The sequence below is a fragment of the Phocoena phocoena genome, chromosome 7 (assembly GCF_963924675.1).
Source record: "Phocoena phocoena chromosome 7, mPhoPho1.1, whole genome shotgun sequence".
In the NCBI taxonomy this organism is placed as follows: domain Eukaryota; kingdom Metazoa; phylum Chordata; class Mammalia; order Artiodactyla; family Phocoenidae; genus Phocoena; species Phocoena phocoena.
In genome coordinates, this window is record NC_089225.1 from 50059854 (window position 1) to 50076852 (window position 16999).

Below are 16999 nucleotides of genomic sequence, written 5' to 3' on the forward strand. Positions count from 1 at the left end.
CAATGTTGGTGTCAATTGATTATTTTTCTCCTTCACATTAGGTTTTCCTGGCTCTTGGTATGACCAGTGATTTTCAATTGTATCTGGACACTTGGGCATTTATGTTATGAACTTTGGATCTTACCTAAATCTGTTTCACAAGATGAAGGGAGGAGTTGCCTCATTATTGCCAAGTGGGGTTGAAGTTCAGTTTTCCCAGTTAGCATCCTTTGACTCCCTGGAGAGGGGCGATCCACTACTGTTAGGTGGAGGTGGGACTTCACTGATATCACCCTGGCTGGCTGGGAAAGGGAGAGTTCCCCCTTTATTGCTCTCCATGTTGCCCCCACTGATACCACTGCTAAAAGAGAGGCCTCACCAACAGTGAATATTGGTGAAAGTTCTAGCTGACAACTCTCTGTCCTCTGATGCAGGCAGGGAAGGGGAGAAATGTCTCATTACCACTAGGTGGTGCAGAAATACATGATCCTTACATGGCCTCCACTGATATCTTAGAGAAAGGTCTTATTACCATCAAGTGGGTATGAAAATCCTGGCTCCCCACTGAGTTTTCTCTGATACCATGGTTGTGGTGGGAAGAGGAGGGGAGTCAGTGAGGCGCAAAGTCACTGGTGTTTGTGATAAATATATATTTGATCTTTGTCCCTAGTTCCTGGCACACAGTTCCTAAAACTCTTGGAACCTCTGGAGTGATGAGTGTGTTTTGTATGCTGATGAGATGACTGGTGGCTGGGGGCCCTTGATAGCTTCACAATGAGGGTTGCTAGCCAGAAACACCAAAGCATGATTAGAAGGTGGAAACTTTTAACCACCCTCCCTGACCTCCAAGGAGGAGAGAGGGGCTGGAGATTGAGTTAATCACCAGTGGCTAATGATTTAATCAGTCATGCCTATGAAATGAAACCTTTGTGAAAACTGTTTAAATGATGGGTTTGGAGAGCTTCTGGGTTGGTGAATATATCAAAGTGCTGGGAGGGTGGCACACCCCTTTCTCATACTTGCCCTATGCATCTTTTGCATTTGGCTGTTCATGAGTTGTATCCTTTAAAATAAACAGGTACATTTAAGTAATGTACCTTCCTGAGTTCTGTGAGCCATTCTAGAAAATTACCAAACCTGAGAAGGGGGATCATGGGAACCCCCGATTTGTAGCCAGTTGGTCAGAGGTACAGGTGGCAACCTGGAACTTGTAACTGGCCTCTGAAGTGGGGGCAGTCTTGTGGAACTGAGACCTTAACCTTTGGAATTTGTGCTAATGCCAGATAGTTAGTGTCAAAATTAAACTGAACTTTAGGACACCCAGTTGGAGTCCAGAGAGTTGGAGAATTTGCTGATGTGGGGAAAAAACCCACACATATTTTGGGTATATTTCATTATTTGCCTGACATATAGCAATTATTGTCTAACACCTTTGCTAACTTTCCCCTTTCCTACTTCTTAGCTAGAGAGAGCAGGCTATTCTTAGGGAATTTTGTTTGTTCCCATTGGAGTCTTTGGGTTAGTGTCTCTTCGAGCAACATGTTCTGGATATATAAGACTAAAAGAAAACCCAGGGAATTCACCACCATCTTGTTCCTCAAGTGCAAAAGTTCCTAGGCTGTCTGCCTTCGCTCCACCTTTCAGAGTCCTCGTTTCCTTTTACATATTAGTTCCAGTGTTTTTAGCTATATTTAGAAAGAGGAATTGAGAAAAATATGTCTATTCCATCTTTATCTAGAGCCAGAAGTTCCAAATCAGTTTTGAATGTTTGGATCGCCTTTTCTATATAAGAAAAATGGTTTTCCTCCTCCATTTGCCAATTTTTTTCCTCCCACCTTTCCATTCCTAACTATGCAAGGTTGGCTCAGAAACAATTCTTTCATTAAATCACCTCATGAGGTCACTATTACCAGCTGTGACAATGTTCCCACCATTGCTAATAAGATCTTGCTAATAAGATCTTTTCTGAAGTCCATTTATACATGAGACACAGGCATTTCCAGCATATGTTGATTAGATTCTCAACATATGCTGATCATTTTCCCAAACAGATATTCAGGTCTTATTGGGTGCTACTGTTTTATTGAGACTTTCTATAATAAGAGACTAATCCAAATTTATTAATTAGCAATTTATTAAAGCCAAATTTCCCGGTCTGTTCAGTCTATGGATTTGTGGCTTAAAATATCCTCATTCCTCCTGAAAGCTTTCCTATCTAGGAGGCTCCTGTTTAGCATAAATATTTGAGTGATTAAAATGAGTTAGCCAGAGATGGGGCTGGGAGTGGAATTAACAGCTATTGGGGGACTAATTCACACTAGACATTTTATGCATTATCTAATGTATTCCTCAAAATAAAGCCATAATGTATATAAATCCATTTTACCAATGAAGCTTTTGCAAGGTCACACAGTTAGTAAAACCCAACCTGGGACTGAACTCCTGCTCTAAGTATAGAGCTAGCCAGCAATCCATGAAGCATTAGTGGATAGAAAACATTTTTTTTTAAGTGAAGGGTATTAGAGTAGAAAATATCACCAGACATTTCACATAGTAAGGGAAAGTATTATTTAATGAAAACAAAAGTTTGTTTCATATATATATGTGTATAAATTTACTAATGTTGTATATGCGCTGAGTCCCAATGCATAACATGTTTTTTATAATGTGGTTGACAGTCAAAGAAGTCTGGAGCCATTGTATTAGGTGACCTTTTGAGATACTTTCACTTAACCTAAGTAAGGTTGTTTACCATACCCACTGTGCTAATACTTTTCCAGGAAAATGCATCATCCCTCAAGAGCGGAATTTATTTTTTGAAGCCCCAAATTTGCAGTGTAGAATCTCTGGGTTACAACAGAAAGTAGCTATTTCTATGATAAAAATTCATGCTAGTGTATAGCTCTTGATGCCTATGATTTTGGTATGTGTGTGTATGTGTTTGTTTCTGTTAAAAGTGCAATCTACCATTTGGTTTCTTTTTCTACTCACCACAAAACTCTATAACAAAGTTAAATTTTAATCACTTTCATAATGAGATATGAATTAAAGTAAAAAAGAGACATTACACTCCAGTGGTTAAAAGGGAAGATACTGGAGTCACACAGATGTGTTTCAAATCCAGGCTCTGTCACACAGTACCCTGGGCAAATTACTTCTCAATTTCCTTACCTGGAAAATAGTGTTCATAGTAGCAACTAACTCCTTGTGAGAACGTTGGGATTAAAATGAGATATACATATAAATTATTATCAAAGTGTTTTTCTTATAGCAAAAACTTAGTAACTTTTAGCTATTAGTCCATTACTTTTAAAGTAATACATTTGCAGAAACCAAGAAAATCCTGAATGGTTACAGGAAGGAAACAAACCCCTTTCACTCCTGTTGGACTTGTTAATTACTCTTTTCTCAGAACATACTAAATGATGAGTGAATATTATTCAAATTTTACTTTGTAAGTAATTATTGACTGATTTTACATAGAAGGAAGAGGGAAGAAAATCACGTTTTCCTAGTTTTGTCTCTTTAGAGTCAAATGTCCTCGGCTGTACAAATCAGTCCTCTCCATAATCTAATTCTAGGTTAACTGACATAGCTTCATATAGGGTCAAGAGCCAGAAATTATATAGCAAAGCTGGATTTCTACACTGAAATACAAATCCCAAGAGCTGGCACTCCTAAACACAGTGTTTGGAAAATTACTCACATGCATATCTTTGATGAAAGGACTTTTGATATTGCAGGACAACCTGGCATCATCGATGTTTCCAATGCAGAAGGGCTCCCTGAACCTCCTGCGGCAGAAATGGGAATCCAGCGATTACCAGAAAAATGAGTGTAGTCCCAGGGGCAGTCGTTGCAGGCTCTTCCAGCCTCAAGAAAACAAATTGCTTGAACCTGAAGGAGAGGCAGCTTCAGTGCCTGGACCTCCAGATCCCCCAAATCTGCCCCGCAGTGTTGGAGAAGAGATGTTGAGCTCAGAGCCTGAAGAGAAGTTTCCTGAGGACAAGAGTGACAACTCTAGGGACTATGGCCGGCCAGAAGTGCTGAAGGAGGATTCCTTGAGTGGTCGGCGCAGGATCGAACGCTTCTCCATCGCCCTTGATGAGCTGAGGAGTGTGTTTGAAGCTCCTAGGAGTGGAAACAGACAAGCCGGACCAGCTGAGTATAGCCAGAAGGTAAGGAGCCGTTGATTCGGAGTCCAAATTTACAGTAGACAAGTAAGGCATCTTGCCTAGTCTGCCATTTATTTCTAAGCATGTAATTTTTTTCCGCCTCACTACTATTCTAGACAGATGTCCTGAAGCAACCATGTAATACAGTGTGAAATGTGGCATCCTCTGTTATTGACTTCCTCTATGGTCTGTTCCAATGGGGACCCGACCTCCTTTCACTCCCACAAAAACAGCTCTGATAGGGCCTTTTATACTGATGTTTCTTTATGTACGTGCCTTGTTTCCACAACTAAGTTGTAAGTTCCTTAGAGGCAAGGACAATTTCTTACCTGTCTTTGTACTTCAAACATCTAACAAATGGTGCTGCATTAAGCTAGAACTCCATGAGAATTTATCAGTAATGATGGTGAAATGGAACAAGTGAAGGCTCTGGAACCAACAGTGACCTAGATTTTAATCCTGAAACCTGCTATTTACTTCTCTAGCTGCATGACACTTAACCTCGTGAATATAAATGTGTTAATCTGCTACTTCCCAGGGATCTTGTGAGAATTATCTATAATATGTGTATACCCACTGAGCATACAGTCTGGAATATTTTGTGGTAGATGATGATTATGCCTCAGTGATTATGGTATATTATAATGTCACATATAAAATATGTCTATTAGCTAAATGGTACAGTTAATCAAATGCAGGAAATAAGATTAGCAACATTATTGATGAAGACCACATTTATACTTCTGTTGTCAATTAAAAGCAACTACTGTTTAAACTAAATCGCTTGAATTTTTTACACTCATTAGGGCCCCTACATAAGAGAGTATAGTTGAATTTCATAAAGAATTAATAAATGATCTCAGGTTTTCCATTGGGAAGCAAACTCCATGCTCTGTTCTTTTTCCTTTTTTAACCTAGTGACAGCTAACAGGGAGGCACAGTCCTATTCTTGTTAATGGATAATTAGCCTTCATTGAAGTCTTCACAGAAATAGAAAAATTTTCAAAATAAATTATTTTGCTAATAGTTGCTCCCATGTTTTGTACTGGGACATATACAGTAGTTATGATGAGACCATTCTTGTGTATCAAGTAACTCAACTTGGTTTAATGAGAATAAGGAATGTGAAGTTATATTTATGAGGTTATGTTGAAACTAGATGATTTTTCAAAAAATACAACTGCTTACCAGTCTCCAGTTTGAGGACTTTGTTTCCCTCCTTTTTATTCTACAGGTGCAATCCTCTTTGTTTATGGCTTTATGATATTTTTTAGTTGGATGTCTAGGGATTGGGGTACACTTAATGTAGATATTTACAATGTCATTTATTTTTATCTTAATGAATTAAGAAAAGTAAAGCCACAGAAAAGAGTTTCCATTCACTCTCTGTTGACTTTAGTGTAACAATTTTGACATTTACTCAAGATAATTGACAAAAGAAATGGCCAAAGGTAGAAGTCGTCGTCCTTATAAATTATGTAATATAACCCATCCTCATCCGGAGCAGTACAAAATAGTAAAAAAAAAAAAGAAAAATTAATAAGGGTTTCTGGTTGAAATATGAGATTCCTACTATTGGTATGCTATGTGATTTTTGGATCTGGTGCCTATAAAAATAATTATGGAAAGAAGTCAGATATGTGAAAACACTGGTTTACAAAAATGAAATTTGTTTAACATTTATTTATTTATTTATTTTTGGCTGTGTTGGGTCTTCGTTTCTGTGCGAGGGGTTTCTCTAGTTGCGGCGAGCGGGGGCCACTTTTCATCGCGGTGCGCAGGCCTCTCACTGTCGCAGCCTCTCTTGTTGCGGAGCACAAGCTCCAGACGCGCAGGCTCAGTAGTTGTGGCTCACGGGCCTAGTTGCTCGGTGGCATGTGGGATCTTCCCAGACCAGGGCTCAAACCCGTGTCCCCTGCATTGGCAGGCAGATTGTCAACCACTGTGCCACCAGGGAAGCTGGTTAACATATTTAATATGCTGTGTTCTGTGTATTCTAAGGTACTATGCCATAATATGGTATTGCCCTAAATGTATGAAACATGGATTGTACATTTAGAAATTTCTCATCTGCAGAGACACACATGAATTTTAGAATAATTTTATATAAATGAATGTTAATGTTTGCAGAACTCTCTATATAAATTCCATATGACTTCTAGAAGAAGAAGGAAAAAAGGAAAAGAAAAATGAGAATCCAATGAGGAATTAACTTACTTTCCTCCAGTGAATCATTTTGTGATGTTACTAAGCATGTGAAAAGAGTCCTAGCTCCCCTTAATTTAAAATTATATATTTCATGCAAAAGCTTAGTAATTATATACAACTTAACCCTTAACCCTTTATTTCTATAGATATCTTTCTTCTTTCTCATATCAGTACTTTCTGTTATTATTATAAATTAATAACAGTTATTTGCGTAAATTATCCAAAAATATTCTAGCTACTTTGTAACACTGATGCTTATATTTATGGAAACTCTCTGTTGAGATACTGGTGATGTGGGGAAAGATATTCAATATTTATGATATTTAAAGCAAGGACAGAAAATAATTACAGATAAGAAAAGTTCTTGCAATTAGCAGATCATCTCATCAATAATAAATAAGAACTGCATTTTAATGTTGCTGTAGAAGAAAACTTCAGCAAAAGGCACTTGTTAAGAAAAAGTTCATAAAATTATTGAAGTTCAGTCTAAGTTTACAGAATTTTTAAAGGCATGGAATCTTTTATATATATGTATATATATTTACAGATATGCACACAAGGATATTTGTTTAAAGCATTTTCAATGAACATAGGAGAAACATGTCTTTATTTATTAAAAAGTCTCCATTAACAGATAGTTTAGAAAAGTATTTTGTTAATTGGAAAAAGAAACTATAAGAGCCAATATTATTTTCTATAAGTAGGTAAGCTCATAAAAGAGAGATGATCTCAACCCCTAAAAGTATTCACTGTATTCCAGAGCTTTTGTTAAAACAATTTATCCTAATATAATTGCAATAGAAAATTAATGAGAAAATCTTAAAATAATTTGCCAGCTGACATTTTATAATTTCCAAAGTGAGACACACCTATTGTTATCATTTCTAAAACACCTTATAAAAGCAACTTTGAATGAACTTTTAAACTGAAGATTTTTATGCTCATGAGGCAGACTGTAATTCAAAGACATAAATTCACACAGACATTATCCCAAATAAATGGTATGGAACATGATTTTAAGAGAGTTTTTAAGAATTTACAAGAATCTAGGATTATAAATTTTGGAAAGAATGTCATATCCACTTGGAACACTAAGAAATATTAAACTGTTATTATATAAGGCAATGTATCCATTAGCATTTGCTGTGTAACAAGCCACCCCAAAATTAGCAGCTGTAAACAATAAGCATTTGTGATTGCTTACAAGTCTCTGGTGAGCTGGGAAGTTTATCTAGTGTTTTCTGGTCTCCCTCATACATCTATGGTCAGTGGCCAAGTCAGCAGGGGTCTGGCTAGTCTAGGATGGCTACAGAGCTGGAACAACTCAGCTCTGCCCCATGTGGTCTTTCCTCCTCCAGCAGGTTGCCCAGATTTATGCCCAGGTCATAGAAGTTTCAAGAAAAATAGTGGAACTTCCCGAGGCCTCTGGAGGTCTTTGCTCAGAACTTACACATCATTTCTCCATATTCTATTTGCCAAAATAGTCACAAAACAAGCCAGATTTTAATGTGCTGAAATATACTTCACCTCTTGATAGGAGGAGTTGTAAACTTACATTTGCAAAGGTAAATGGATACAAGGAGAGGAACAATTGGAGCTACTTTGTAAACAATCTACCACAGGCAAGTTTACTTAAATACATTGAAGAATCAGAGTGGTTTAATATATCATGAATTAATGCAAATATTAGGAGGAGGACCTTACACAAAAGGATCCATGTTGATGATTATTTGTGGATAAAATTCATTTCTTATTCTTCTCTTAGATTCAGTTAATTGACTACAGTGATGATAATTATTGTGGAAAGCAGAATAGTGGCTTCCCAAAGATGTCCACATCCTGATCCCCAGAGCCTGTGAATATGTTACTGATATGGCAAAAGGAACTTTGAAATGTGATTAAGTTAAGGATCTTGAGATGCAAAGATTCTCCCGAAGTATACCAGGTGGAAACCGGGTCTTTATAAGAGGGAGGCAGAAATGTCAGAGTGAGAGATAATCAGAGGAGATATGATGACAGAAGCAGAGATGGGAGTAGTATAGGGCCATGACCCAAGCAATGTGGGCAGCCTCTAGAAACTGGAAAAAGCAAGGAAACCAGTACCCCCCTAGAGGACCCCGAAGGAATGCTGCCCTAAAGACATTTTGACTTTAGCCCAGTGACACTAACTTCAGACTTTGATATCCAGTACTATATGATCATAAGTTTGTGTTGTTTTAAACAACACAAATTTGTGTAGTGATAATTTGTTACAGCAGATATAAGAAACTAATACAGTTATATTGTAGGCTCTTCAAACATTGTTTAAAATGGTTGGGTGGTGTATGATTTTGAGTTTTCCTTTGTTCTTCCCTGATGAACATATTCCTATGTTTCAAAATCAGATCTTGGCTTTCTTCTACATGTAGTCGATGATATGAATGCTTGTAACTTTAAGTAACCAGGCAACATTAATAAATATTAGTTTTGGATGATCTGTATTTGATATGCAACACATAGTCACCTAAAAGGATGAATTTATCAGGAAAGTTTGGCAAAATTATTACTACTACTACTACACTACTATAATAAAAGAAGAAAAGAAAGAATACTTTAAGGGAACAAATAAACACAAAGCACGTGTGAGACACACTTGCTTTAGTTCATGTTTCTTCTATGGATGATAGAATTTATGTGGAATATACACACAATTTTTAAACAAAATCAACTCTTAACTCTGGGTAGTAAGTTCTGAATAGCAGCAGTGTTTAGACTAATTTGGAGCAGAACAGGTTGTACAAGTTCTTCCTTCTTTTTCTAAGTTCCTAGTTGCTGTCCATAGTGCTGGGACAGTGAGACCACTGAGCAAGCCCCCCTAAAGGATCACTTCAGCCTTCACTGTGATCCCAGTGTAAATAAGGGGTTTATTGCTTCAGTTAATAATTAATTTTTGCCTTTATTCCATTCATGTTTTTAGACTGCAAATAGTAAATGATCTGATTTTCACAGTAGATTACTTAGTGACTTACTTGTGTTTTTAATGCACAGTTATGATCTTTCTCAAAAATCTCACTCACTTGTGCAATCAGGTTGAATTTACCTAATGTTCCAGCAGAGACTGTTGCTCTAATTTACTTAGGTCCTAAGTTGACATAGAGCATTCAAACATGAGCTGAACTTGATCAAACCCAGGAAGCACAATCACCCTATTCTAGCTAGTTGTGCTGCCTCAGAATGCATTAATATGATCTATTGTATGATTGGAGGCTTAAAGGAGAACATGAAGACACAGGCTAAGGGACTATGGACCTACATGTGCATCAGTGATTGAATAGGATATAAACAATTAAATATGGCATAGTTTCCAGAATGTTATTTTCATTCCCTCCAATAATCAAAGCCTCTGGTTTTTCATTTAATGACCAATTTTTCATCTCCTACTTTTTAGTTCTGCATAAAATCAAGCCTTTAAAAGCACAGGTGAGTCATGGCTTGCAGTTTGCTTCCACTACAAAATCACTTCATTAGATGCTTGAACTTATATTTGCTCCTTACACTTGGGCATGTGGGGACTCAGGGATTAATTTATCTCTAATCTCAGAGAGCAAGAAACACTACTCTTTGAAGGCAATTACCTCTGTCACAGCCTATGATTCTCCATCTCCCACCCTCCTGTCTCTCCAGTATTTCTGAAATAATTTCTGTCAAGCATAATGTATTTTGTAAAAACATCTAATGAGATGGAGGTTAGTACAATCTTGAAAATTATTGCTGAAATATCTGTCCACCAAACTCTCAAAAATATAGAGATAAATATATTTTTTCCTATGGGAAGAGTTTTAAAGATCTTTGAAGAAAGAAAATATATTTTCCTTTGCCTGAAAAATGAGCAAGTAGATTTTGCAGAACTGAATAAATAGTTTAATGAGATCACTCCTTTATTTTTTCTGTTAGAGGATATATTATACAGAATTGTAATTTTCATTTCAGCATAGCGTATGAAATCATATTTGGTGACAAAGGATCAGCTGGAAACCTTGGCTCGGCTACTTCCTCATTGTGTGAACTTGAATGAGTTATTTCACCTCGTTAATCCTTAATTTCACACCTATAAAATAAGGAAATTAATACAGCACAGGATTTTTGTGAAGATAAAGTTATATAACACCTGAAAGAGAAGAGGTATTTAAGAGGTAGCACCAAATGAAATTTAAGAAATAACACACACACACACAAAAAAGAAATAACACCAAAGTAGCACCAAATTAATATTTCTTCTATTTTCTCTTCTCCAGTATCATTTGTGTAACTCAGTAAATGTCCTCAGAGAAAATATTTAATCTCAATGGGCTTTTGTTTTCTCACCTAAAGGCAGAAGCTTACACTCTATGGTTTCTAAAATTGGAAAAGTACTTTGGGCGAAGCAGCTTTTATTTCAGTCTGACAACACCTTAGTCTTTTGCAAAGGCCCCACTAGAAGGGCTCTCACTGAGTGGAGCAAATGTTAATGAAACTTTCCAACCTGGGTTACAATCCCATTTTGAGATGAAAAGAAAATTTGTTAAATTACAGTTTTCAAAGCTTTATTAAGACCCTAGGCAGAGATATGTTTGCCACCTTCATTGTTCTTTCTGATTAAGAGAAGTCACCGGTGCTTAGTCAAAAATCCAAATCCGAAAGAGATGAGACTTACATGGTATAAAAGTGTTTATTGTATTCACACACACACACAGAGAACAAATTAAACTTGGACTTCAAAGACACCACAAGGATGGGCCATATTTTGTTTCATTTTGTGCTGCTTTTTCTTCACAATATAATTTGTTCTTCCAGATATTTTTAGTGTTCTTTGGTTGTTCTTTTCCTCCACTTACATGTTTATTATTTTACTGCCTCCTGTGCAGTGTTTTATGTTAGTTGAAGAAAAGATAGCTCTGTGATCTGATGGTAACATTCCCAACTGAACATATCTGTGTGCCCTTAAAGACTTTCCGAGGAAACTGCTATCTCGTCTCATTTGTGTCTTGCAGTGATATATGCAGTCACAATATGACTGTAGAGGATGTAGTGCCAGTAACCACAGAAAGATGTTAAGCAATATTGACTCACCTTCAACTGGGAGAACTGCTGTCAGGTCATGGATTGGCATTCTTTGATATTTTACTTGAAAAACTAGTGAGGGTTTGCACCCTTGTTTTTTTTTTTTTTTTTTTTGCCTTACGCGAACCTCTCACTGTTGTGGCCCCTCCCGCTGCGGAGCACAGGCTCAGCGGCCATGGCTCACGGGCCCAGCCGCTCCGTGGCATGTGGGATCCTCCCGGACCGGGGCACGAACCCGCGTCCCCTGCATCGGCAGGCGGACTCCCAACCACTGCGCCACTAGGGAAGCCCTGCACCCTTGTTTTATAAGAAAATTGATACCAGCTCTGCCGCCTCTGCTGCAAACCCACTTTCTTTTACCCACCCTGTCTCCCCCTGATGATTAGCTGACATTTCTTCTTACTGACTGAATTAATTCTGTGAGTCCCACACATGACTCTTTTTCCCCTTTCCTGTCCTCCCATGGCTGATTTTCATATGCTACCAGGTTTGTTTTTTTTTTACCTTACCATCAGGATAAGCTAAAAGGAGAAATAAAGAAAACATTACATTGGGAAGGATGCTTAAATAGGGAGAATTTTGGTTTTTATTCAGGGCCTTTGTCTCCACCAAGGGCCATGGAAATGACATTCTAATCACTGAACCAGCAGTCCAAATGCCATCTCATCCTCACCTTCTCCCTCTCCCTAGCCCACATCTTGTCACCTCCAGAGACTATGTCAAAGCAGTTTTATCAGAACTGAGTTAATGAGATGAGCACTTGATCTGGCATCTCAAAGCATGAAGCTGAGTGCTAGACAGTGCCTGACAGACAACTGGTCCAACAGACATTTGGGCGCCTCTTTCCAGACTAAATGGAAAGTCTGGCTCAAGGCTTTTATCAAGTAAACCCCAATCCTCATCATCACTGAGCCCAACCTCACAGTCAGTGTCACATCGCAATGGCACCTTGCCCAAGGGTTCCTGACCAGGTACTGAGCAACTGGCTCTGGCCCAAAGGCTGTGCAGAGGGGAGACTGCCCTAAGCCAAAATAGGGCAGTGAACTGCATACATGTGGGCCAGAAATCTATAGCCTTCTAGGAGAAGGAAGGCCCCAGGGCAGCACCTGGGGCTTCAAGCATGGAGTCCTGGGGCCACAATCTGATGTCTACTAAGGTCCAAGTCTACAGCCAGCCGAACGCACCATTCCATTGCATATCCTTGGGGCCAACTGCTCCTGCAGGCACCTGCAAGGTGTTTAGAACTTGTCACAGGAGACCAGTAATGCTTGTTCCTGGAACCTTTGCCCCGAAGAACAGCCTCAGGGCTTTGCCTCTCTTTCTAATAACACAGGGATCCCTTCCACAGCACTCTGACAGCTAAACTTCCATGTAGTGTGGACAGACTCAGGAAACACACACACACACACACAAAACAAACCCCAAGTGATCAAAATTAATATCACCAGTAATAAGATATATTGATATCGTGTACCCCCTGAATGTACTATAAAGGGCAAAATACCACTCCTATGGTATTCTTGCCGAAACTATGTAATCTCAACTTAATCATGAGAAACATCATTTAAACCCATGTATACGGGGATGATATAAAGCAGCTGGCCATTACTCTTCAAAAGTGGCAAGGCCATGCTGGACAAATACTGAGAAACCGCCACAAACTGGAGGAGACTAAAGAGATGTGATAACTAAATTGAGGACGGTATCTTTGAATCGTGGGCCAGAAGAGGGCCTCAGTGGGAAAGTTGGTGAAATTCTAATAAGGTCTACATATTGCTTGGCTTCACAGTCATACTGTGACTAAATAAAATGTTAAGATCAGGGAAAGCTGAACAAATGGCATATAGGAATCTCTGTATTCTTGCAACTTTCCCATAAGTATAATGTTCTTTCAAAATAAAAAATTAAATAAATATTATGATCATTCTTGAGGCGTTAGCACTGTGGAGTGGAGGATTATGGCCTCTTTTGTCCTGATTTTTCCAAACCTCACAGATTTATTATTTTTATATCCCTTTGTAGACCACGATTCCTAGCTCACTACTCCTGTACTTCTAAAACTTTGGAAGTTTTAGCCATTTAATCTCTGCCTATAATCTCAGGTTCTCTGCAATTAATTGTTTTTCTAGCAAGGAGAATTTAAGGAGCCCAATCAGTAGTTCAGAAGCTGAGTGTTATGGACAGCTCTGTAGTTAGATCAGCTATAAATTTATACCCCATTTCCACTCACTGAGTTTCACTACATTTTCAGAAGTAGAGTGCTTGCCTTGTTTTTATTGTAGTTGTAGTAGGTGTTGCTGTTATTTAAACTGTTGGTTCTGTCTTGATTATAGTCCTTCTAAGTCATTGCATCAAATTCAAGAAACTCAAATTATCTCTCGTCTCAGACTCAAACTCCAGGAACTATAACTACTATTGCCGTTCTGTTGCTGATTTGACAGCAGACTTCAATCTGTAGAATACATTGCCAGCCCCTCCAAAATGTTCACCCTCTTTTTGGTGTATAAAATAGTTTTTTGATAGATTTCCCAATGCTCCTAAAATATCTTCCTTCTCTTTGGAGCTAGCCCCTCTGATGCCAACTTTCTTAATTTCATAGGCTCCCCTATCTGGTCTTTCTTACTGAGTACCAATCCCCAGGGTTGATATAGTAAAGCCTTCTTTAATGTAGTTGCCTGGTTTATTCCTCAAGTGAAGTTCTTTAACTGAACTTAGAAGTCTGGAATCATTTGAAAGGGTTGAAATTCAAGATATTTAGCATGAAGTGCACTGGAGGCACTGATAATTCAGAATGGATGTGGCTATTACAACAGGTACAGTCACCCTGGTACCCTCTTCCTGGATATCAACCAGCCTTTAGACACCAAACTGTACCTCTATTTTAGCACCTGTTTTGCACTCACTATACTGTGTGTGGAAATCAAATGGTTAATACATTTTCCTACTTGGAAAGCTATTTCTTTGTTTAATGTGTAGTGGTAAGTGAACGCAGTGAGTTTCAAACACCTGAAACAAATTCAATCTCCGTTAATGTTTCTCATCTACACCTACTACCAAATATGATTTATGGTACTTAATAGTGTACTAACTTGTTTTATGTCAATGTAAAGTCATTTATTAGATGCCATCAGACAGATTGCTCTAAACCATGGTAATACATCATAATGATGCAGTTCTCCCCCCACTGCCATTCATGGAGCCATGTCCGGAGCAAACATTTAAATTAATTAGAATGTTCTGATTTCAACCTTGATTAGATGTCAGAATCTTTTATTAATGATAAAGATGATATAAAATATATCCATTTCTGGTCATAATGATGTTATAATTTAATCTCTTTCCCATTTACCTTTATTTTTGAGTGCTGGCGCAATTTTTAAAAAATAAATTTATTTATTTATGGCTGTTTTGGGTCTTCGTTGCTGCGTGCAGGCTTTCTCTAGTTGCGGTGAGTGGGGGCCACTCTTTGTTGCGGTGCGCGGGGCTTCTCATTGTCGTGGCTTCTCTTGTTGCAGAGCATGGGCTCTAGGCGCACGGGCTTCAGTAGTTGTGCCATGTGGGCCCAGTAGTTGTGGCTTGCAGGCTCTAGAGCACAGGGTCAGTAGCTGTAGCACACGGGCTTCGTTGCTCTGCTGCATGTGAGATCTTCCCGGACCAGGGCTCGAACCCGTGTCTCCTGCATTGGCAGGCAGATTCTTAACCACTGTGCCACCAGGGAAACCCCTAGGGCAATTTTTTTACTTGTGTTTTGAAATATGTTTGAAATTCTCATAGGAAAGGAAATTCAAAGTATAAAAAACAACAATAAAAACAAGCAAAAACCAGGAGTACCACAGACAAATTTTCTTTCTCTTCCATAGCCTCATACACACACACACTAATACATAGGCTTTTAAAAATATATTTTATGTTTAAAAGTAAATTTGAGAGGATGTAGGGCATGTGTCAATGTCTCTAAAAAGACTTATTTATCCAGGACCAGCAATTGTGGTTTCCCTGAGATATGTTTCAAGTTTGCTCTTTGGTTTATAGGTATAGCTTTTTTTGCAGGTCCCACGTATTTTTGATGTTATCCCTGAATGCCTCACCTCATCCTAACATTGGTCTGCCCCTAGACCCCTGGAGGATAAGGCACTGTGCTGCTGTGAATGGCTAGCAAGTACTAATTTTTAAACACAGTATTTGCCAGGTACTTTGTTGAAGGCTTCATGAGTATCGCTGCCCATTTAATACTCACAGTCATCTTAAATTTAGAACTATCGTTATTCCCATTTTACAGCTGCAGGGTGGACAAGTTAAATAACTAGTCCAAGGGTACACCATTGGTAAGTAATAGAGCAGGGATCTGAACCCAAGTCTATCTCAATCCAAAGCCCACAATATTAATTACTACTCTCTGAGTGTTCTCTGGATTCATATTGTCCATTTTCATACAAGATCTCACAGCTGTTTTTCTGGTATAAATGGATCCTAGCCGGTCATAGAAATCACACAACTCTTAAACTTTGTATACCACAAACACTACTTGATATACTCAATTCTAAGACATATTTTTTCACATGAAATTGACATGCTTCTTGTAGTCAATGGCATTTCATAATTTGCCAGGATTTTCCCCTTTTCTTAGAGGTACATAAAATAATGATGTCATTTTACTTTGATAAAATATGGCATAAATAAACTTCATATTTTGAATAAATACATTTAAAAAGTCAATGACCATTGTGTGCCAGCTATGTAAGCACTTGAAATATATTTTCTCTTTTAATTTTCATAACTACCCTATAAGGTAAGCTAGGACAGCATCATCATTATGCAGATGAGAATATAGAGGCTTAGTAAAAATAAACCCTCTTTGTCTAAGGTCCCTCTGTGAAGAGGTTGAAAAAGGAATTGTCCAAACAGGCTGAGTCCAGAGGCTTTATTCTTTTTTTTTAATTAATTATTTATTTTGGCTGCGCCGGGTCTTAGTTGCTGCATGCAGGATCTTTTATTTGCGGCATTCAGACTTCTTAGTTGCGGGGTGCATGGGGGATCTAGTTCCCTGACCCGAGATTGAATCCTGGCCCCCTGCACTGGGAACATGGAGTCTTACCCACTGGACCACCAGGGAAGTCCCAGAGGCTTTATTACTAAAGGCTAGTTTTTGTATTATGTCTATTTGGCTAATAGAGTTTAGAGTAAGCTGAAATTTTCTACTCTAATGAACAAGAAACTTTGTGCAAAATAACTTCCACACTAACAAGGAGCTTAATAAAGAAGTGAAAGCAATCAATGATGGCCTATTTATTTCTCCTTCAGGGTCTAGGAATAGAAGCAGAGATGATTTTAGTGTAACTTGACCCAAAGAAAGATATTTAGAGATATTTGAAGGAAAAGAGAGAGAAAACGTGAGATTTTATTTTTATATTCACTAGTTTTATTTTTGAGATTCCACATATAAGTGATATAACACAGCATTTGTCTTTCTCTGACTTATTTCACTCAGCATAATACTCTCCAAGTACATTCATGTTATTGCAAACGGCAAAAGATCATTATTTTTTATGGCTGAGTAG

General features: G+C 38.1%; 1 protein-coding gene across 2 annotated transcripts in view; it reads left to right on the forward strand.

The window, feature by feature from the left end:
• The first annotated feature begins 3740 nt into the window (after positions 1–3740).
• XIRP2 (xin actin binding repeat containing 2) overlaps positions 3741–16999 on the forward strand; it is a 308823-nt gene continuing 295564 nt past the window's right edge. For both annotated transcript variants that reach the window (XM_065880384.1, XM_065880385.1), the window contains exon 1: positions 3741–4157. In XM_065880384.1, coding sequence (XP_065736456.1) covers positions 3741–4157 — 417 coding nt within the window. The remainder of the gene's footprint in view (positions 4158–16999) is intronic.